The sequence below is a fragment of the Aethalodelphis obliquidens genome, unplaced genomic scaffold (assembly GCF_003676395.1).
Source record: "Aethalodelphis obliquidens isolate GAN/ISIS:26980383/991018 unplaced genomic scaffold, ASM367639v1 scaffold22, whole genome shotgun sequence".
NCBI lineage: Eukaryota > Metazoa > Chordata > Mammalia > Artiodactyla > Delphinidae > Aethalodelphis > Aethalodelphis obliquidens.
In genome coordinates, this window is record NW_020837966.1 from 7,036,563 (window position 1) to 7,058,689 (window position 22,127).

The window sequence follows — 22,127 nt, forward strand, 5'->3', positions numbered from 1 at the left end:
CCAGTTAGGATTTCTCTCTAAGCTAGGGATGAGGTGAGCATTTCCTAAGTCACGTTGGGGAGGATAGCTCCTTGAATGAAATCCAGGTTCCATTCGCAAAGGGATATGGGGAGGATTGTTTTGATCACCTCCTCTTCACCCTGTTAGTGAGGAGGGATTCTCACTGTAGGGTTATGGGGGTGACCAAACACACGATACTTGACACTGGGCAGATGAGACTGACAGCAGTTTATTAGTCACCTATACTCAGCCTTGGGGAGGAGGACACCACACACCATGCAGGGCCACATGGGAGGTACACTCGGGAACACAGTATCAGTAGTCACAAGAGGTGAGGTGCCCCTTAGTTGCTGCAGGAGGATGTGATTGGCTTGTTGGAATAATTCCGTGGGCTGGCAGGAACTGAAGCCCACTTCTCAGGGATAAGCAAGAACTGTGCCTGGTCCCTTCGACAAGAAGGGTTACATGGCTAGGGGACCTTATGGTTGCAGTATAGTGGGGAGGGGCACTTGCAGTTAGGCCATTTAAGGTCCTCCCAATTTTATCAGATGTCAAGGCAGCACATAATATTGAACTTTAATGTTAGGGCTTAACACCACAGGGATGGATGTGGGATATATGTATGTGGCAGATGACCATCCATCTGAGCAACCATCCCTTCCTGCCTTCTGTCATCCATCCATCCGTCCGTCCATCCATCCATCCGTCCGTCCGTCTGTCCGTCCATCCATCCATCCGTCCGTCCGTCCGTCCGTCCATCCATCCATCCATCCATCCATCCATCCTCTATATCTTCCACAAAAGACTGACACTCTTTCTGCTTCTCTGGTTGGTTTCCATGGTGTCCAGCTCATAGTTGTTTGTGAGTGGTCAACATTTGGATCAGCCCTTCTAGTCTTGTCGCCAACTCTTCACCTTTTTCAACTCTGCACGAGCCAGTAGAGTCAACTCATTGAGTCTGGAATGTGCTTTTTTCTGTTCTGCTTCTTCTTTTGCTAGAACCATCCTCCTCTCTGCTCCACTTGTCCAAATTCCCCCTCCCTTGAGCCAAATCCCTCATCTTTCAAACACACCTTCTCTCCCTTCCCTGAATTCTGGTTCTTCATGTCAGCCCAGAACCTTCGTGCCAGTTGCTTTGTGTGCATAACCACACACTCCTGGGTGTCACTGCAATTAAATCATCGAAGTCCCGTGAAAGATATCCATGATATAGATGCAAAAGCAGTATGACTAGAATCTCTAAGTGAACATTTACCTAGCACCTGACATGTAGAAGGCACTCAATGAAAAAGTGTAGAAATGGTCAATAAAACACCTGAATAGCCTTAAAATTCTGAACATTATTTTTAAAAGGCTGCATATTGATTGATATGCAGAGATTTTCAGGGCTCAGAGAAATGATTTCTCTTTTTCAATCTAGGTCACCGTTTAACTGGCTTCAACATTTGCTGCATACACCCTTAGAATTTTCACATTACCTATGCACTATGTTGTTACTAACATGTTTCTTTAAATTGATTCATTTTAAAACCTATTCTAGATCTATGCAGTAGTATCTGTGACATCGGGGGCTTTATGTGCTAGTTATTTTCATGTATCTTAGAAAAAATACACAAGATATCAAATAATTGCCTATGTGACACCTAAGCTTATTTTATGTGACACACTTGGGAATCTCTAATCTTACTTATTCATATTTACATAATTTATGATAAAAAGCCAGTCAGACACAAAAGACTACTATTGTATGCTTTTTTTTTTTTTTTTTTTTTTTGCCGTACGCCGGCCTCTCACCGTTGTGGCCTCTCCCGTTGCGGAGCACAGGCTCGGGACGCGCAGGCTCGGCGGCCATGGTTCACAGGCCCAGCCGCTCCGCGGCATGTGGGATCCTCCCGGACCGGGGCACGAACCAGCGTCCCCTGCATCGGCAGACAGACTCTCAACCACTGCGCCACCAGGGAAGACCCGTGTATGCTTTTATATGAACATTTTAGTAAAGGCAAAACTCTAGAGATAGAAGGAACAACAGTAGTTGCCTGGAGCTAGGGATGGAAGTGGGGATTGACCTTGAACAGGCACCAGGGAACTTTCTGGAGTGACGGAAACATTCTAAAACTGGATGGTGGTGATGGTTGCACACTGTATGAATTTAGAAGAATTCATCAAACTCTATATTTAAAATGGATACATTGAATCTTTTGTAAATTGTATCTCAAAGAAGAAGGAGGAGGAGGAGAAAAAGAAGAAAGAAAAGAAATAATCAACAAGGAGGGGGCAAGACGGGGCTTCTGGAGTCCTGGTGATGTTCTGTTTCTTGATCTGGGTGTTGGTCACAAGGTGTGTTCATTTTGTGAAAAACTAATCAAACCATTCATTTATGCTTTATGCACATTTCTATATGAATGTTATATCCCAGTAACAAAATTTACTAAAAAGAAGAAAAAATCAGCCAAGGTAGGGACACCATTTCTTTCCAAGTAATAAAAAGTTATTACTTTCCTGTTTATTATTTTGTATAATCACATTGCCCTGCCAATTTAGTTTCATGATGTTAGGTGTTCAGGTTTTGTGTGTCTTAATACAGAAAGGATTATAAAAAGATACGTTTAGCTACTCACACAGGTGCTGTAAGAATGTCAGTGGAAGCAATTTTTTCTTAATTATTCATTGCAATTATCAACATGGACAATATTCAACTTGCAACCAAAATAAATAGATGTTTTAAGAGACCTTGGTGGAACAATCAAATCATCAGTCTCAAAAAGTAACCCCATCTCTCAGCCCAGTTCTCCAACTGCCTGCCAGAGTTTCAATTCTATATTTATCTCTTCAAATCAGCAGTATAGCAATTCGTTATTATAATAAGAGTTACCAATTTATTGTGTGCCGACTTTATGCCAGGCCCTGCATTATCAGAGTTTTTCATACTTTAATTGCCTCACTTCATTTTCACAACAACCCTGCCACAGAGTTGTTTTATTCTACTTTATAGTAGAGGAAACTGAGGCAGAGGGGTCCAGGCCCACATTGCTGGTGAGTGACAGAGCCAGAGAGCCAGCTGGAGTCCCACCCAGTGTGCTTTGCTCTGTCTGGGACCTGACGTCAGTAACAGGAAATAAGTGGCACGTGTAGAATTCTGAATCCCAAAACATGGCTCTTTACATGGTTACTATAGTTACTTCTCTACACGATGCTCCTGTTTTTTGCCAGGATAACAATGGATCCACTATTAGCCATTGAGGTGTTGAACCTCCACCATCATCATGAAACCTGAGGACATTTCGGTAGGTTTAAAATAGTGTTCCTGCCTTTTAATCAGACCTTTTATTTCAGAAGCCCCTGGGATATTAACAGGGGCTTTGTACTATGGAAGCTTTGTATTATGGAAGCTTTACAAATATTGTTATTTGCACCTTGTATAAAACATAGGGGCTTTCTAAAGGTAATACAGCTGTATTTTAGGCAGAGTCCCACAGGACTCCTTATAAAAGTGATGCATTTGGGTCGGGGGGGCGGTGTACACAGGTGCTCCCTCAATGCATTGCGGGAGGGAGAGGGCATCCAGGCAGAAGACGTGTGGAAAGAGAGGACTTGGATGTATTAGGAAGAAGAGACCCAGTCTGAGAGGGACAGGACAGAGGGGACAGGAGCTGTGCTTTTCAAGTGAATAAGTCTCTTGCTAAACTAGCAAACCCATGTGGAGGAAGTGGTTTGGATTAGGAATGGGGCAGGAGGACAACCAAGGCCTGAAATGTGTTATTAACAAGCATTTAGAGCACTGAGCTGTCAGGGAGAATAAGAACTCAGAATCTGGAGTTGTCTTGCCTCCTGTGTGCCAGCTGGCCGTGCTATGGTCAGGCAGCTTTATTCCCTTTTGGCATTTATGGACTCTCAAGGCCTGTGAACTTCGCAGATATGGCACACTAAGAGACACTCAGGACTAAAGACAGAAGCCAGATCTTCTGATCCCTTTAATTACAGAGTCATAATGGTGAAGAGGATGGTGACATCCAAGGACGACCACAGGGCCTCTCACCACTGGTGAGAACCAGATTCCTTCCCCTGGTTCTGTAGCTCCCAGCAGAGTTTTGGAAGCTGATTAAAGAGAAAATCAGTAATAATAGGTAATTAGAAACCTTATAAAGAGGAAAAATGCTCTCATCAAATTTACCAAAGCACCTGCATGGCTGGAAGTGGGGAAGGCATTGGAAACCTCGCCGACAGCAAGGGCCACTTATGCCAGCCGTTGGCCTAGAGGCTGGGGCAAGTGTGCAGATGGACTGGAGCTGGTTCCCAGGGGTGGAGCGGGGAGACTGTTTAGAAGCGTATTTCCCAGTCAGCAGCCAGTGGGTAAAAGGCTAAGGAAAGCCTTTTACCAGCCCCAAGAGAACCTCAGCTGGTGAAACCAGTGGCACAATGACCAAAGGCGACTGAGGGGGAGACTGAGAGACACACACACAAAAGAGACAGGACCCACCACCAAGAAAGGCTGAGTTGAGTGGGTTTCTCCACTGGCCATCCACTTGGCTATTCAGAATACCCCAGGAGGGTAGTTGGGAGGAGTTCAGCAAAGTCTTGGGTCCAGATAATCCATGCAGTTAGCTGCTTTCAGGTCCCTTTCCTCTTGGGGTCCCTTGGAACCATCCGTGTCCATCTTGGGAGGGGTGGTGGGAGGTAACTGAATGACCTCAGGTGGCTGAGTGTAGGTTTAGCCCCCAGGTGACCTGCTTGGACTTCAACAGAGGCGTGAGGGGCTCTAAGTGACAGAGGTGAGGTGGGGTGGGAAGGGGTGCTCCCCGCTGTGGGTAATCATCCAAGAGATTCATGCTGCTTTGGGGGCCGAGCTTCATTTGCTGGTTCCTTTTCCTATCTTGTTTACTGTTTTCTCTTTGATGCTCTTTCATTTCTCTACTCAGTAAACCATACTGCCCAGGGTTATGGCCAGGGTTGTCCCAGGTGAAGCAGGACACCCTGAGTGAAGACTGAGACACAGCCTTCTCTGTCAACAAGGTCACATTCCAGCTGGTAATGGACAGTCATAAATGGAGTGAGTGTTTATGCTCAGTGGGGGCGAGCAGGGGGGGTGGTTTGGGAGCCCAGAGATGGGGAAGGGTTGAGGCCAGGGAGGTCTCCCAAAGGAGGGGGGAATTGGTGCTGGTTTGTGCTAGAGTTGCCAGATAAAATACAGAACGGCTTGTATTTAATGCGATATTTGTGACATACTTATACTTAAACAATTATTTGTTGTTTATCTGAAATTCAGATTTAACTGAGCATCCTGTGTTTTCATTTGCTAAACCTGGCAATCCTAGTTCCTGATGAATATACAGGAGTTAGCTGAGTAAACAGAGGGACAGGAGGAAAGGGCATCCTGTAGAGGGAACAGCATGTGCAAAGACCTGGTGGTGACCATGCTTCACTTAAGGAACTGAACATTGTCCAGTGGCTGCAGCATGGAGTCCAAGGGGAAAGGGAGGGGGCAGAGAGAAGGCACTGAACTGTCACCTGGTTGTTGAAGATGTGCTAGGTGCCAGGCACGTTGTGAAGATCTAGGGTACTGTTGTGAGCCAGACAGACACAGCTTCTGCTCTCAGGGAGCCCACGGTTCAGCTGAGCAGCAGTGAGGGGAGGAGGGAAGGACAGGCACTGTGGAAGTTATAGCTGGGGGACATCAGCCTGGCTGGGAGGTCAGGGAAGGTCAGAAGGGCCTCTCTGACAACATGCTGAAGGACGAGGAGACAGGCTTGCCCCGGGCTGGGGGAAGCGTGTTTTAGGCTAAGGGAACAGCATAACGGAGGCCCTGAAGTGAAAAAATGTGCAGCGGGTCCCGGATGCCAAAATGTGGCAGAGGGGCTGGGGTCCTGAAAGCGAGAAGAGGCGCAGAGGAGGGCGCTGGACAAGTGGGCAGGGGCCAGATCCTGAAGGCAGTGGGAGCCACTGAAGGGTTTAAAGCACGGAGGGTGACACAACCAGCTCTGTGTTCTCTAAGGTGACTCACGGTGGAGAGAAGAGGACGGATGGGTAGTGTGGCAGCAGAGAGAATGAGGGAGGCCAGGAGCGGCTACTGCAGATGCCCAGGATGGACAGTTTGGTGGCTTGGCCCGGCGCGATGGTGGTGGAGATGGAGAGAGAGGGAAGGAGAGATGGAGCCAGGCTGCACTGAGGAGGAAGACTTGGCAGGGCTGGGTGGTCTGGCACCGGGACGTGAGGGGGTGGGAGTAGCAGGCATGACTCAAAACTTCTGGTTTGGACAGATGGGAGGATGGTGGCACCACTTGCTGAGCTGAGCTGGGGACTTGGGAGGCTTGGGGGTGGTGAGGCGAGAGGGTTCAGGTTTGCACATGTTGAAGGTGAGGAAGCTGGTGGTGGACCACGGGGGACAGACTGTGAACGAGGAGAAACCCGAGGGGAGACAAGCAGAGCTGTGTTCAAATCTCTCTTCTCAGACTTGGCTGTGTGGCCTTGATCACCGACTTCACCTCTCCTTGCCTTCGTTTTCTCACCTGTATTCATGGGATGATGTGGGTCGTCTTCATAGTTGTGAGGGTGTGGTGGGAAGCCTCCAAGGTCACCCCTAATGACCCCGCCTCCTGGTATTCAGGTCCTTGTGTGGTACCCTCCCACACTGCAATAGGGTTGGTCTGTGAGACCAAGAGACTATGGGTATGTCACTTTCAAGGCTGGGTTGTAAAAGACATTGTGGCTTCTCTGTTAGGTTACTTGCTTTGGGGGACGCCAGCTACCAGGTTGTCAGGAGAGGCTCATGTGAAGAGGAGCTACTGCATTCTGCGAACAACTACATGAGTGAGCTTGAAGCAAATGTTCCTGCCCCAGCCAAGCCTTCAGCTGACTGCAGCCCCAGCTGACATCTAGACTGCAAGATCCGCTACCTACCTAATCTGCTTCCAGAGTCTTGACCTTCAGAAACTGAGATAAGAAACGTTTGTTGGGCTTCCCTGGTGGTGCAGTGGTTGAGAGTCCGCCTGCCGGTGCTGGGGACACGGGTTCGTGCCCCGGTCCGGGAAGATCCCACATGCTGCGGAGCGGCTGGGCCTGTGAGCCATGGCCGCTGAGCCTGTGCGTCCGGAGCCTGTGCTCCACAACGGGAGAGGCCACAACAGTGAGAGGCCTGTGTACCGCAAAAAAAAAAAAAAAAAAAGAGAAACGTTTGTTGGTGGACTTCCCTGGTGGCGCAGTGGTTAAGAATCTGCCTGCCAATGCAGGGGACACGGGTTCGATCCCTGGTCCGGGAAGATCCCACATGTCACGGAGCAACTAAGCCCGTGTGCCACAACTACTGAGCCTGAGTGCCACAACTACTGAAGCCCGTGTGCCTAGAGCCCGTGCTCCACAACGAGAAGCCACCACAATGAGAAGCCTGAGCACTTAACAAAGAGTAGCCTCTGCTCGCCACAACTAGAGAAAGCCCGCGTGCAGCCAAAAAAATAAAACAAAAACAAAAAACAAAAAAAAGAAACGTTTGTTGGGAATTCCCTGGCGGTCCAGTGGTTAGGACTTGGCACTTCCACTGCCTGGGACTGGGTTCAATCCCTTGTCGGGGAACTAAGATCCTGCAAGCTGCGTGGTGCAGCCAAAAAAGAAAGAAAGGTTTGTTGTTTTAAGCCCCTAAATTTTGGGACAACTTATGATGCAGCAATAGAGGACTGATCCAGAGGATAAAAGCACTTAGCATAGCGCCTGGCACATAGTAGGGGCTTTAGGAAATGCAGCATCTGTAGGTCTGGAGTTATGGATTTGGGAATCTTTTGGGAATCTTTGGGCTTAGAGACAAGAATGGAATCCACAGAGGTGACTGAGCCAGTCCACAGGGAGGAGTACATAGAGAAGAGAGTATGGCCTTGGCCAGAAACCTGGGCTTAAGGAGTGGGTAAAGCAAGAGGAGGAGCATCTCTATGAGCCTAAGAGGAAGGAGGAAAACTAGAACAGGGCTCGGGGAAGAGGTTGTCCCTAGGAGAGTGTGGTCAGTGACATCACTGCAGGGAGGCCTGAGAGGAGATCTGAGGAGTGTCTTTTGGATTCAGCAACAATGAGTTTTCTGGTGGCCCCACGAGAGCTGTGCAGGTGGAGAAGTGGGCCCTAAGGTCAGATTGAAAGCTGTGGGTCGGTATATAAGGGTAAACACTTTCCACCCCTAAGCCCCAAACCAAGATGGTTTACAGGAGAATCCTATAGAAAATCCAAACCACAGAAAAACCCCAATCTTTTTTTTTGCGGTACGCGGGCCTCTCACTGTTGTGGTCTCTCCCGTTGCGGAGCACAGGCTCCGGACGTGCAGGCTCAGCGGCCATGGCTTACGGGCCCAGCTGCTCCGGGGTATGTGGGATCTTCCCGGACCGGGGCACGAACCCGTGTCCCCTGCATCGGCAGGCGTACTCTCAACCACTGCCCCACCAGGGAAGCCCAAAAAACCCCAGTCTTATAGAAGCTGCTCTAGTGAGTAGACACTGATTCCTTAATTTATTTTTTAAAATTATTTATTTATTTATTTGGCTGCCTCGGTCTTAGTTGCGGCACACAGGATCTTTGTTGCAGTATGTGGATCTTTCATTGTGGCACGCGGGCTCTAGAGCGCTCGGGCTCAGTAGTTGTGGTACATGGGCTTAGCTGCCCTGCAGCATGTGGGATCTTAGTTCCCCAACCAGGGATTGAACCCCACGTCCCCTGCATTGGAAGGCGAATTCTTAACCACTGGATCACCAGGGAAGTCCCCCCTTAACTTATTTTATGAGGCTCATGTAACTTTGATAGCAAAATCAGACAAAGAGAGAATAAGATAGGAAAATAGTAGGCATATCTCATTCATAGATGTGGACACAAAAACTCTAAATTATTAGCAAATGAAATCCAGCACTATATTGGAAAAAAAAGCACATCATCAAGGAATGCATGGAGAGTTTAATATAGTAAAATCCATGGTGTAATTAATTACATTGGGGGGAAAATTTCACATTTGATAAAATTCAACACCCATTCATAATAAAGCAGAATGGTACATCCTTACGTTGATACAGGGTATCTACCAAAAATCTACAACAAACACCATATTTAATGGTGCCATATTAGAAGCAGTCAAGAACAAGATAGAAATGTCACTATCATCATTGTTACTCAACATTGTGCTGGAGATTTTAGTCAGTGCAGTAAAATAAGGAAAAGGAAATAAAGACTGGACAGGAAGATACCAAATGTTATTACCTACAGACTCTATAAATACTTACATAGAAAATTCAAGAAAGCCTGTAAACTTCCTAGAACTAAATTAGAACTAAAAAAGTTTGCTGGGTATAAGATTATTATATAATACGAACTACATTTCAATAACCATCAGTAGCTTATAAAATACAAATTTGAAAATATAATTTACAATAGTATTAAAAACTTTGAGATGTGTAGGAATTGTTCTGAGAAAACCACTGACAAAATTAATTCCTCTCAGTTTTTAGTTGAGGAAATAGAAGCCCCGAGAGGAGAAATGACCCCTCCAAGGACACCAGTAAGCCAGGGGCAATTTTGGATTTTAAGTGGCACCAAATCCTGGAGATCTGTGTTGGGTAATTTCAGCATTACCTTTCTTTTGTAAAAAATAAAACTCGTATTTTTCTGATTATAAATTCAGCATCCATGCATTCTAGAAAATATAGAAAATTCAGAAGAACATTTGTAAGTAGTTAAGTCACTAATATTCCCATCCTACTCCCTAGAACCAGGATCAACGATTTCGTGTATTTCCTTCAAAATTTTTGCCTGTGTATATTTACATTTTTAAAAATAAAATTAGGATTATACCATGTATACCATTTTGTGCACTGCTTATTTTCACACACATTTCCCTGTATCCTCACCTAGTCTTTTTGAATATGATAATGTAGCACTCAGTTATGTTGGTGAAGCATATGCCATTTATTTAACCTGTTGAGTTTTCAGAGAAAAACCAAGTAGCAGATATGACTGTGATGATCCTGCAGATAAAAGTTAAACCCCAGAGGCAGCTCACGCAATCGCAGCCATGAAGCGCAGGTGAGTTTCCAAGGCAAGTGGTTATCCTGCTGAAGGGGAAATGGCAAAAACCAACATCACATACCTGGTCCCACCTGGAAAGGGATGGAGATCTGATTAGCAGGAAGTGAATGGGATTTGGAAAGACGCTATGCTTGGAGACCAATTAGCTCTGAGACTTTAGGTAATTCCCCACTCTTTGCAGTCTTGGCTTCCTTCGTGGCGGTAGCGGCGCCAGCTTCATCTAGGGCCGGCTCCTTCAGGCCTCAGAGCCTTTGCACGAGTCGTTTCCTCTGCTGAAGTCACTCTGCCCTTCTCCCCACCTGGCTGCCTTTCACTACTCCGCTGACAAGGCTGGAGAGGTGACCTTACTACCTATCCCACAGAAGGCAATGTCGGGAGGTGCTCTGGCCACAGTCCTAGAGTCCAGATCTTCCATAGCCACTGTATCTGAAACAGAGGTCCCCTCCCCTTATTCTCCAACTGATTCATGTACCTCCCAACATTTATAATTATAACTTGTCATTATTTTGGCTACTGGCTGTTTCCTTGGGTCTTTTCTGTTTTCTCCTCTCAGGATGCCCCGCCCTCTTGGTGGCCGCTTTACTCTCCAGGCCTGGAACATGGGAGTTCTCGGGGCCCCATGAGAGTTCGTGAAATGACAAGAGAAACAACTGTGGGGACCCTAGGCCTGAGAACTTAGCGAAAACTGACGGGGTCTGGGCTGATCCCAATCTACAGGCGGAGGCGGGACGTCGGGTGGATTCTGGGCGGAGCGCGGGGGAATCTGGGCGGAGCCTCAGGGGCTCGATTGGGGCGTCGGGGCGGGGCTTCGGGGCTGCTGCGGAGTCAGTCTGACCTAGGCGCCCAGTCTACGCCTGATTGAGTTGTTCTGGCCGCTCGGCCCTCCGGCCACCATCCCACGCCGCCGTTAGGGGGCGTCTGCGCTCGTGGCGCCGCGTCTCGGCTGATAAGGCGCCGCCCGCGCCGGGCGGCAGGAGCCGCAACTCCGGGCGCGGGCTCAGTCGTCCCTTCTGCCGCCGCCGCCGCCGCCGCCGCCGCCGCCGCCGCCACTGCCGCCGCCGCCGGGCGCGGGCTCACTCGTCCACGCGTTCTCGTTCTCCGGCCGCCGGCGTCTCCCGGCCCGGCTACCACCGCTGCTGCAGCGCAGTGAGTAGTAGGGGCGGGCCCACGGCTTGGGGGCCCGGCTCGGGAGGGCCGGGCACTAGCAGAAACCCGCGCGGAGTAGCCCGGGGAGCGGGGTTGAGGGGAATCCGGGCGGCGGCGGGGCCGCACTGAAGGGACCGTGGGGAGCCCGGGCGGCGCGCTCCGGGGCTGGCACGAGCTCGCGGCGGGCTGGCTGCGGCCGGGGGCCGGCCTTGGGCGGAGGTTCCGGGCCCCGCCCGGGTGTGGGGGGACGTGCGGGGACGTGCGGGTTCGGCGGACCCGGGTTCCAGGCTCGGGTGCGTGCCACCCTCCCGGCCCCGAGAGTCTCCCGTCCCACGCCGGGGCCGGATCGGGGCGGGGGACTCCGCCTGCGGGCAACAGCGAAGCCCTGCCCGGGTGGGAGTACCTCGAGGTTTGCTCGAAAATGATTTGTTTGGGGTGGTGCTTATTGGCCACCGTTTGCCTTAATTTAAAGCCTACGGCAGGGCTTCTGAGCCCAGCCTTAGGAGATTTTCCGCCCCAAAGAGATTGACTGCAGCTGAGTTCTTTATGCTCAGATTTGTGTGTGTCAGGGCATTTTTAATGCTGGATGTCAGAGGTGATAAATAGCCGTGGAAAGGGGGAGCCCCTGAAGCACCTGCCGGGCTGTCAGTGGTGGAGGCTGTGTCTGGGGAGTGGGACTCGAGAAATGAAACGGATCCTGTTTGGATATTCTGCTGAAGTTATCATGTTTCTGCAAGTATACCAGTTCTAGAACAAGTTGGTAATTCCAATTTTAGGGCTTTGTGATAGAAGAGGTTTGAGTGGTCAAGAGACCCGAGGTGACCTGGTTTGGCTAAGAATGTTTGGGGTAGCCTAAGTGTCCCTTACCCTTTCCCCTTGGCATGTTCATTTTCTTGCCGTCACAAATGCCTAGGTACATGAGTGATCCCAAGATAGGAAAGAAGGGAGGGGCCAGCATTTAGCACAGGACTGAGCCCAAGATTGAGATGTTTTCAAATGAACAGATGTGTAGCTAGGAAAAGGAAAATCTTTTTACCTGCATGGTTGGCAGGCTGAGAGAACTTGCCCTTTGGCTGAGAACTATCAGGCCATACTAATACTTCATTTTGTTTAACACCATAGATATTAAGGATTGATGGTCAGGGACCGCCATAGATGCCATTTCTAAGGTTTGTGGGATTTGAATTTTCATAAATCATATTTTAAAGCATTACTGCATAAAGGAATTCTAGCATTCTATGAATCCCTCAGTGTTTCTTGGATTTTGATATTTGGAGTCTGTTTAAAATGGAATACACGTATTTATTTGGATTTGGTTTTACCTTGGAGATAATCCTGAGTCATGCTTTAGAGAAGTTCCTTCTGTGATGAAGAGCTCAGCTGTCTGGTGGTCTCTGTGGAAGCCAGATGCTTCCCTTTACCTGTAGGTCTCCCTTCTGGAGCTCGGGGGAAAGGAGGATGGTGTAGGGGAGACTGGAAGTAGATTAAGAGGCCTTCTCTTTATGTGTGCCTTGTCTCCATGCCCATGCTCTAAATTACTTGTGTTCACACTGTCAAGTTTCTCAATTTACCACAGAAATTTTATTTATGCTACTGCCACTAGTATTTTCACATTTGTTTGATACTTGTCAGTTTACCAGTGTTTTTTTTTAAAAAATAAATTTATTTATTTTGGCTGTGTTGGGTCTTTGTTGCTGTGCGCAGGCTTTCTCTAGTTGTGGCGAGCGGGGGCTACTCTTCCTTGTGGTGCGCAGGCTTCTCATTGCGGTGGCTTCTCTTGTTGTGGAGCACAGGCTCTAGGCGCACGGGCTTCAGTAGTTGTGGCACATGGGCTCAGTAGTTGTGGCTCATGGGCTCTAGAGCACAGGCTCAGTAGTTGCGGCGCACGGGCTTAGTTCTCTGCAGCATGTGGGATCTTCCCGGACCAGGTCTCAAACCCGTGTCCCCTGCAGTGGCAGGTGGATTCTTAACCACTGCGCCACCAGGGAAGTCCTACCAATGGTTTTTGATTCATGACCTCATTTTCTTCTCTGCAAGAAGCAGCTGGGCATAAGAGTGATTTACTCAGTCTCATAATTAGTAATGGAGTCGACTTGGGATACAGATCCTCACCGGTGACCAGTTCTCTTTCTTCTGCGTTGGCCTGCCTGTGACTTCAGAATTCTAGTCCGGATCTTTTACCCTGTAGGCCAGTTGTCGCCTTTGTGTTGTGCCCAAGTGGTATCGTTACTTTTGGGAAGGTGCCGTTATTCCGTTTTATTTTACAGAAACTGAGGATAAGAGGAATTTTATGGTTTTGTGACTGTTTGTGGCAGCTCTTTAGTACTAAAGTCACATTTCAACGTAGAGCGCCTTTCTTCTAGACCACAAAAGGATTAGTTTTCGGACAAAACAATCCATTTCTGCAGTGGTTATGGCTGGGATAAACCTAACACCATAATCACATTCCCCTTGTGCGCCTGGCTACCTATGCCACCTTGTACGTGAATGTTAACCCAAAAGACTCCTTTAGATGTCGCTGAACTAGTTACTATAAAAAGTATTTCACTTTCAAACTCCCACATTTCAAGAACAGAGAAATTCAGCGCAAAGGTAACTCAGAGGGTATGTATAGATGGAATTTATTGAGTCTTCTTTTCTGAAAGCCAGACACAAAGATTTCAGTAGGAAGGTGTTTTAAAAGGGCTACCTGGAAACTTTGGGAAGGCAGTAGTTATACATTTTTATTATTTATTCAAGTTTGGAGGTGTGTATTGCAGTGTATAGGTTATTATGTAGGAGCAGGACTTTTAGCCGGGAGAATTCTTAGTCTGTAGCAGAAATGATAAACCCAGAATATTTGTGTTAAATTAGTTCATCATAACCATGAAGCCTGTAATTGAGTTCTGCAGTGGTGAGGAGAATGACTTTCAGGTGTTCTTATGCTACTGTTTAAGTCATTAACTTGTTGAATTGTGTAGTTTTCACATTTGCTACTATGGAAAATTTTTAGCGATTTCTTTTAAGACTTTTATAAATTCTTGAGTGTGTGTTTTCCTTAACGTAATTTTCTGCTAACGTTACACTGTCAGACTTTGTACATTAGTCATAATTTTCAGTACTGCTTTACATTCTTTGGGAACGGTCAGCTGGTTGTTTCCACATGTATTTTATTTGCGCCAAAGGTCAGCTCTTTTCAGGTGAACTGATTTTATAGGGTCAGAAGTCTTTCTTTGAACTTTACAATTGTTTGTGCTTGGCTGCATTCACTGTTGTTTAAAATGATTGTTAGAAAGGAAAGTCACTTTAAAGGAAATTTTTTTTCATTGTTACCTTCATAATCTCCATTCCTGGACAGTTTTGTGATTTTTCTTTGTGTTCATCAAGTAAAACAGGCCCATTTAATGCCCATTTCAAGATCTTCCTTCTGCTGCCTGTCTTGTGGTCCTTTAATTTCTCATTAAGCCCTCCACTGGAGAGTGCCAGAAGGGAGAGAAGATGAAAAGCAAATGAATCATTTTCTAACTGTTAGCAGCTCTGGAAGATGACTTGGAAATTGAAGCTATTTCGGAAATTCTTTTGCTTTCATTCATCTGCATTGTCTCTGAGACGGTCCTAACAGTCATCAATTCAGAGGTTGATTATCCAGCTCTTGGTTGACCAGGAGTCTCTGCCTGTTTTTGGTTTGTTTCTTGCTGTATCTGAGCATCTTCACAGAGGATGTTTAGAAGTAAGGTGCAGAGATAAAATTTAAACTAATCAATACTATTTTTCCCCTTAGAGCTCTTTAGTGAATGTTTTGATTTGGGGGGATAGTTTAATAGTTGTTATTGGAAGTGACTAATAGTAACTTCATTTTAATTTGATGTATCTTACACACAAATGAAGGGAGGCTTTTGGGTACTTTTTAAGAAACATGGGCTTATATAGATTCCCATAATTGCTTTTCTGAATTATTAAGTTTGATGTTTTATTACATCTTTGTACTGGAACAGAACCTTGGCTTTTGCTGTGGAACAGGTTCGGGGCATCATCTAATTTTGTGTGTGTGTGTGTGTTTGCTCAAAAAGTTATCTTGTTTTGATTTAGCAGTAAAAAAGAAAAAAAAGGATTAATAGTGGACAGTCCTTGCATAACAGCTGTAACTTTGATGATGTCTGTTTTTTTACATGTCTTTGGTCTCCCATTTCTTACCATTCGGATATTCATGGAGTGGAGTTCTTTACTTCACTTAAGACAGAGGACAGGGCTTCCCTGGTGGTGCAGTGGTTAAGACTCCGCTTGCCAATGCAGGGTACATGGGTTCGAGCTGTGGTCCGGGAAGATCCCACATGCTGCGGAACGGTTAAGCCCGAGCACCACAACTACTGAGCCTGAGCTCGAGAGCCCGCAAGCCACAACTACTGAGCCCGCGTGCCACAGCTACTGAAGCCCGCGTGCCTAGAGTCCGTGCTCCGCAACAGGAGAAGCCACTGCAGTGAGAAGCCCGCGCACCACAACGAAGAGTAGCCCCCATTCGCCGCAACTAGAGAGAAAGCCCACGCACAGCAATGAAAACCCAATGCAGACAAAAATAAAATAAATAAGTTAAAAAAAAAAAGAAAAGACAGTGTATAGCAGCCTTCAATTACACTAGTGAGTAGGTTCTTGCTAGTTTGCTTCAGGGGAATTTTTACAAACCCATTGTGATTGCTCACTTTGAGTTACTGTTACTGTTACTGTTTACTGTTAAATAATAAACCCCTACTAGGTGGATAGGGTTAATAGATGGCTGAAGGGGTGTTTTAAGTTAATCCTTTCGATTTCTCATTTCTTGGATTCTGTTCTTTCAATTTCTATCCAAGGAGGGGTTTTATGGAAAGATCTGGACTAGGAGTCGGGAAACCCAAGCTCTTGTTCAGTTACTTTCTAGCTGTGGGGACTTGAGCAAGTCTCTTAATCTGCCGGTTCTCTCTTTTGCATCTCTAAAAGGGGGATAGTTATTCACACTCTGCTACTGTATCAGGAATGTTGGGGGGACACTCCCCCCTCCCCGCCCCCACCCATTACTTAAATTGTTTCTTTATTCAAGAATCCCTTTTCAGGTTGTGCTAATATGCCTGCAGAGTTCCACTGAGTAAGCTCTTCCCGGAAGTCCTCCATTTTCACATTTGGAATGGTTCTTGGTCTTCCTTTGCTCAGGTCTCTGCCAGTCCATCTATTATATAGTACTTTTTGTTTGTTTGTTTGTTTTCATTTTTGGCTGTGTTGGGTCTTCGTTGCTGCACGCGCACTTTCTCTAGTTGAGGCAAGCAGGGGCTACTCTTCGTGGCGGTACGCGGGCTTCTCATTGCGGTGGCTTCTCCTGTCGCGGAGCACAGGCTCAGTAGTTGTGGCACACGGGCTTAGCTGCTCTGAGGCATGTGGGATCTTCCCGGACTAGGTCTCGAACCCATGTCCCCTGCATCGGCAGGTGGATTCTTAACCACTGCACCACCAGGGAAGCCCTTATGTAGTACTTTTGAATTTTATTCTGTCCTTCAGTTGCTGCTTGTTGCCTTTCTTCATAGATTGAAAGCTCCACGAGGGCAAGGACCATACCTTTCCTCGCTCTACCCTGCAGTAAATGTCGGTTGACTGAATTATTTTTGAGGTTGTCAGTAATGAATACTTCAGGTGATGGGAAAATGCCAAAGATGGGCATCTTACCAGAACTTTGGGATGACTGGCCTTTTAAATCGCTCAGTTGCTGATCTACTGATCTGTCTGTTGCATCAGTAACTGAATCAGGTGCTCGTAATACAAATTGGTAAAACGTATTTCTTGGTTCTGTTACTTCAAATAGTGTTTATGAAGCAAGTCAGAGGAATGAAAGGTTGTCACAACAGCCCTGAATTTGTTCCATTTCTCACCCTATAGCATGTGGAGACCTATCTATATCCAACTGCTGAGTGTGGAGAATAAAAACTGACCCCACGTTGTCTGGTCCACATTTTAGCTTGTTTGCTTTGAAGAATTTGCAAGGTAGAGAAATAGATGCTTCAGGCTCTGATTTCAGCCCCTGCTGTGCTATGCAAATGTTCCCTACATGCCTGAGTGACCTTTTGAGAAAGAGCCTTTGTGATCTTCTGTAGCCAGGGCCTGTTCTGGGAATTAGTGTGCCAGATTCCTCTAAAAGTGGGAAAAGTGAATCTGTGCAAAGACCACGTTAAGGAAAAAAAAAAAAAAAACAAAGCAACCGAAACAGCGCTTTTCCTGGATAAATACGGATAACTCCATGTTTCTTACTGTCTTTTGCCAAAGCTTTTGAAATTTGCTCAGGAGTTTGCTTTGCCGGGTGATTTGGGGAAATGATGTGTGTGAGGGAGAACTGACTAAAGCAGTTCAGTAACTGGGAAACTGTTTAAGTGCTTTTGAATTGTAGATAAAAATAAATTCAAACTGGCATCTTCAGTATCTGGGTGTTTATCAGTGTCTTCAGGCCGGCTCTCCATAAGCGCCGGGGGACTGCCTCTCAGATGTGTAAGGTTCTTTTTGCCCCCAATTGTGCTTTAATGGTTTGGCATTTAACTGTTTTCTATTTGTTTTGATTATTGTACAAAATGAAATGTATCATTATTAAAAATATAATTAGTTTTTCTATTTTACAAAAGAGCTACCATTCTGACATACTTCTCCTGGAAAGAGATACCGGTGTCTTGGAGGTTTATAGTTTTTAATGCTTTTGCTATGGTGTTTAGTTTATATAGCTGAAATGCTGATGAAAAAGTTTTCCCTTTCTCTCTTTCTCTTAACCTTTTTGATAAGGATCATCACAGGTTTGTACCAGGATAAGGTTGTAGAGGTAATCATATTCTCCTGTAGGAATTCTAAAAATTGAATTTTCGGAGAAGGTAGGTAGAGTTTGAATGACTGGTTTACTCACTAGGCTCTCTACCTTCTCTAAGTATAGGATAACTCTTTATCTGTAAAGATTTGCCAGTCTCTTGGGGACCCATAGAAGGCCTTAGAGGAATCCTTTCCTCCCCAGATCTTTGCCTTGTAGCAGGTTTTAGTTGAGCAAAGATGAGTAGTTTTCTGGTGTTTGGCCTGCTCTGTTGGGTGAGAAAACTTTTCTATTCTGTTTTCATAGTTTCATGCACTGTCACATGTCTTTTTCTCTTCCCCAAGTTTCCCTGGAACCTGGGCTCCCCGAGACGCAGCACTGGAGCAGATGGATAATGGAGACTGGGGCTATATGGTGAGAGGCTTTTGCAGATGCATTTTGAAGGCTGGCAAATTATTTTTGTGTGTCTTTCCCCGCCTCTTATGTATTTTTAGGTATAATACATCTCATAAGAATGAAAATTATCAGTGGTGCAAACCGCCCCCCCGCCAATTAGTTTAGATGTATTTTTTGGGTGTTTTAACTTTGGTGTTTTTAGGTAAGCAAGCTCAACATGGACTCTCTATGTAACTTTTGATAATCATTTTTGTTTTTGATCTTTAAAGTATGTTGCCCTTAAAACTCTTCCATCATAGAGTAGTGACTGTTAAATGTCTAGTAGGTAATGGGTAGAGAGGACATTTTCTTGTGGTTGGGAAGGTTAACGGTTGAGAAGGTGCCACTTCTCCCACTAGCACTTTTTCTCGCATGTGCATGTGTCTTCCTATTTTCCTTTTCCTTTGCTAAGAAATATTTTATTTGTATAGTACCTGTCTTTATTTGTCTTATTTTATTTCTTAAATATGATTTTAAAAACCAAAGGTGTGTATTATTTAGAGAAGCTTGCTTTTCAAAATTAAAGGCCAGATTGCAACATTAATGTTACAAAAGTGAATATACTATCAGATTATGAAGTTTGAAAGCTGCTATTAGCCTTTGGGTATATGAGATTGTGTTGACCAAACTGTGTATTTTAACTTAGTATTTGATACTGGTATTTCCATGAAAAAGTTAGGAAAACTAGGTCTACACAAATTTTTATTTTTAAAATAAATTTCATGATTTCCCGCCTCCTTTTGAAGGGGAAAAGACAAAAGAAATATTGAAAGTAGATGTTTTATGTTATCAAATCATTTTTATTCTATTTTATGTTAAATTGAGTTAAGAAAAATGAAAGTTTTTTTTTTTTTTAATCTGAAAAAAACTTAAATGAGTATATTTTAGTTTGGCCTCTCTCCTCCCATAATATACTCTGACCTGAAAACTCTCTAGATACTGGGCCTGAAATAAAGTGCCTTTGGAAGCCATGTCCTCCTTTTTTAGTGTACGGCTTTGAAGAATTGGACATATCCCTTTTCTCTATTGAAAGCAAATGTTAGATCTCTTCATCCGGGTGGGTTTCTCACTGAAAATAAAGCTATATTTTGCATCAGTGGATTGCTAGATGTGTTGTAGCGTGAATCTTTTGCTTTGCTTGTTACCACTAATTTTCTTAATCTGTCAAAGTTAGGATTTAAAAACATTTCAGATGACTGATCATTTTTTAAAAACTTGCAGATGACTGACCCAGTCACGTTAAATGTAGGTGGACACTTGTACACAACGTCTCTCACCACACTGACGCGTTACCCGGATTCCATGCTTGGAGCTATGTTTGGGGGGGACTTCCCCACAGCTCGAGACCCTCAAGGCAATTACTTCATTGATCGAGATGGACCTCTTTTCCGATATGTCCTCAACTTCTTGAGAACTTCAGAGTTGACCTTACCCCTGGATTTTAAGGAATTTGATCTGCTTCGGAAAGAAGCAGATTTTTATCAGATTGAGCCCTTGATTCAGTGTCTCAATGACCCCAAGCCTTTGTATCCTATGGATACTTTTGAAGAAGTTGTGGAGTTATCTAGTACTCGGAAGCTTTCTAAGTACTCCAATCCAGTAGCTGTCATCATAACCCAATTAACCATCACCACCAAGGTCCATTCCTTACTAGAAGGTATATCAAACTATTTTACAAAGTGGAATAAGCATATGATGGACACCAGAGATTGCCAGGTTTCCTTTACTTTTGGACCCTGTGATTATCACCAGGAAGTTTCTCTCCGAGTCCACCTGATGGAATACATTACAAAACAAGGTTTCACAATCCGAAACACCCGAGTGCATCACATGAGTGAGCGGGCCAACGAGAACACAGTGGAGCACAACTGGACTTTCTGCAGGCTGGCCCGGAAGACAGATGACTGACCTCCAGCACTGGGAGAAGTTCCTGGAAATGGACTCTCCAGGAGATCGAAGAGGCTGATTTTTTTTTTTTTTTTAAATCACAGTGTGAGATTTTTTTTTTTTTAATATTTGTATTTATTTGAAGGCACTGGGGACCAGAAGGAAGGAAGTTTTGTGCTTCAGCAGACTCCTCTATGTTTTGTTCCCTTCACCCTGAGTATGCATGTGCCTGTTCAGAGCCTCCAGATACCTTTTTTATAAAAAGAAGTCTGAAAATCATTATGGTATATAATCTACCCTTAACAGCTTTTTTTTATTACAGTGCTAAAATGATTTCTGATTAAATAGTCCCTAACTCAACTAGAAGGCTAAAAATGCAGGAATGAAAGAATAAACAGAGTACTCATGATGCCTTTGGGAAAAATCAAAACATCATGTAGGGTGACCTAGTTTTCAAACCAATAAGCAGTATTATAATATTAAAGGAAAACTGTTCCAATCATTTAAAAGTACTTGTTAAGTACTGCTTTTTACAGTTATGACAACTGTTTCTTTCTATGCATATAAATCAAGCAACCAAATATCTGTAGCCATGGAAATGTCTGACTAGAAATATTTATATTGGCTTCTGAATACAAAATGTCCCTGTGGTAGAAATCTTACTTCTTATGCCTGGTGCAGTATAATTCCCAAGTGTACTGTCTACCAGAATAAATAAATAAATAAATAAATGAAATGTGAAAATTAGGTTTGTATTTATTGATTATTGTCAGTTAAGGGGGGAAATCATATTCTTTGTCTAAAATATGCATTGTTTTATGTCCCAATAAATGCTGCCTATAGCACATTTGTATTTGATTCAGGAGGACTCAGTGGAACTTTAGGATGTGGTTTATAGAATTCTACTATGCTGTTGAAGCAGGGAATTGATGGAATTATTAGTTTTGTCTAAAAGAATGCATATCTGGACAGTGAACGTACAGTTTGACAAATTTTTTTCAAATAGGACTTACTTTGAAGATTATAGATTTTTCTTCAGTAAGCCACCAGTTGTCATTGCTCTATGACCCTTATTCTAGCTTTGTATCTATCGAGCACAGGCACAAACCGACTCTTTAGCCATTTTATTCTCATATATTATGGTGACCCACAAATGTATTTTGTTATTAAGGTTAAATTTCTGAGGAGAAGAAAACTGCAGTGAATGAAGGATCTAGAACAGTTGGAAATATCATGTACTTTTTAGAATTTTACTGTAGTCTTATTTTGCATAAGTTCATTTGATTTTGCATAAGTTCATTTGATTCTATTTCTTGGAAGTTACTCACTGGAAGGATTATGTTAGCTGTAGTGAAACTTCCTAGTTTGCTAGAACACCTTTTAAAAGAGAGTTCAGAAATTTCTTCCCCGTTGTCTAAGGGAGGAGTAGAGTACTGAGGCTGTGTGACTGGGGAAGCTCACTCCTTTTCTCCTCTGAGAAGATTCTGAAATTCTCTTTCAAAGAAGGATGAGAATATTTACTTACATCCATTTCTGCCCACGTCTCTCTGAAAACTTAAGATTTGACAAATGACCAATATCCAGAAACCTGTAACTACCCCATTTTTACCATCTTCAAACTAAAATCCCTTAATGTTATTGGTAGGTTGCTGTGGTTTCAGTAAATGTACTAAGTATGAGGTTATCTTTTTAGAAAATGGTCTCCTCCTTCAAACTGATTAGTGGTTACCTAAAAAAGAGACAAGAAAAGGAACAGCCCAGCCAGCTATGTGTTGTTGAGTTAGCTGAGGTGAATGAAAGATGAAATTATTTGGGTTGAAAACAGGTATGGAAA

At 44.7% G+C, this 22,127-nt stretch overlaps 1 protein-coding gene across 6 annotated transcripts; it reads left to right on the forward strand.

The window, feature by feature from the left end:
- Positions 1-8,685: 8,685 nt before the first annotated feature.
- On the forward strand, positions 8,686-21,040 carry KCTD6 (potassium channel tetramerization domain containing 6). 6 transcript variants are annotated; one of them, XM_027121234.1, is made up of 4 exons: positions 10,924-11,187; positions 12,310-12,356; positions 18,316-18,385; positions 19,628-21,040. In XM_027121234.1, exons 2-4 carry the CDS (start codon positions 12,343-12,345, stop codon positions 20,312-20,314), a joined length of 771 nt encoding a protein of 256 aa, XP_026977035.1. In that variant the 5' UTR covers positions 10,924-11,187; positions 12,310-12,342; the 3' UTR covers positions 20,315-21,040. The 6 variants fall into 6 exon arrangements, with proteins under 6 accessions (XP_026977037.1, XP_026977035.1, XP_026977038.1 ...); XM_027121235.1 differs by lacking the exon at positions 10,924-11,187 and adding an exon at positions 11,219-11,596; XM_027121236.1 differs by lacking the exons at positions 10,924-11,187; positions 12,310-12,356 and adding an exon at positions 8,686-10,038.
- The last annotated feature ends 1,087 nt before the right edge of the window (positions 21,041-22,127 follow it).

Excerpts from the sequence above, each read along its gene's own strand:
- KCTD6 (XM_027121234.1), top strand. Across the intron at positions 18,386-19,627 it reads ATGGAGACTGGGGCTATATG|ATGACTGACCCAGTCACGTT; the intron begins GTGAGAGGCTTT and ends AAAAACTTGCAG.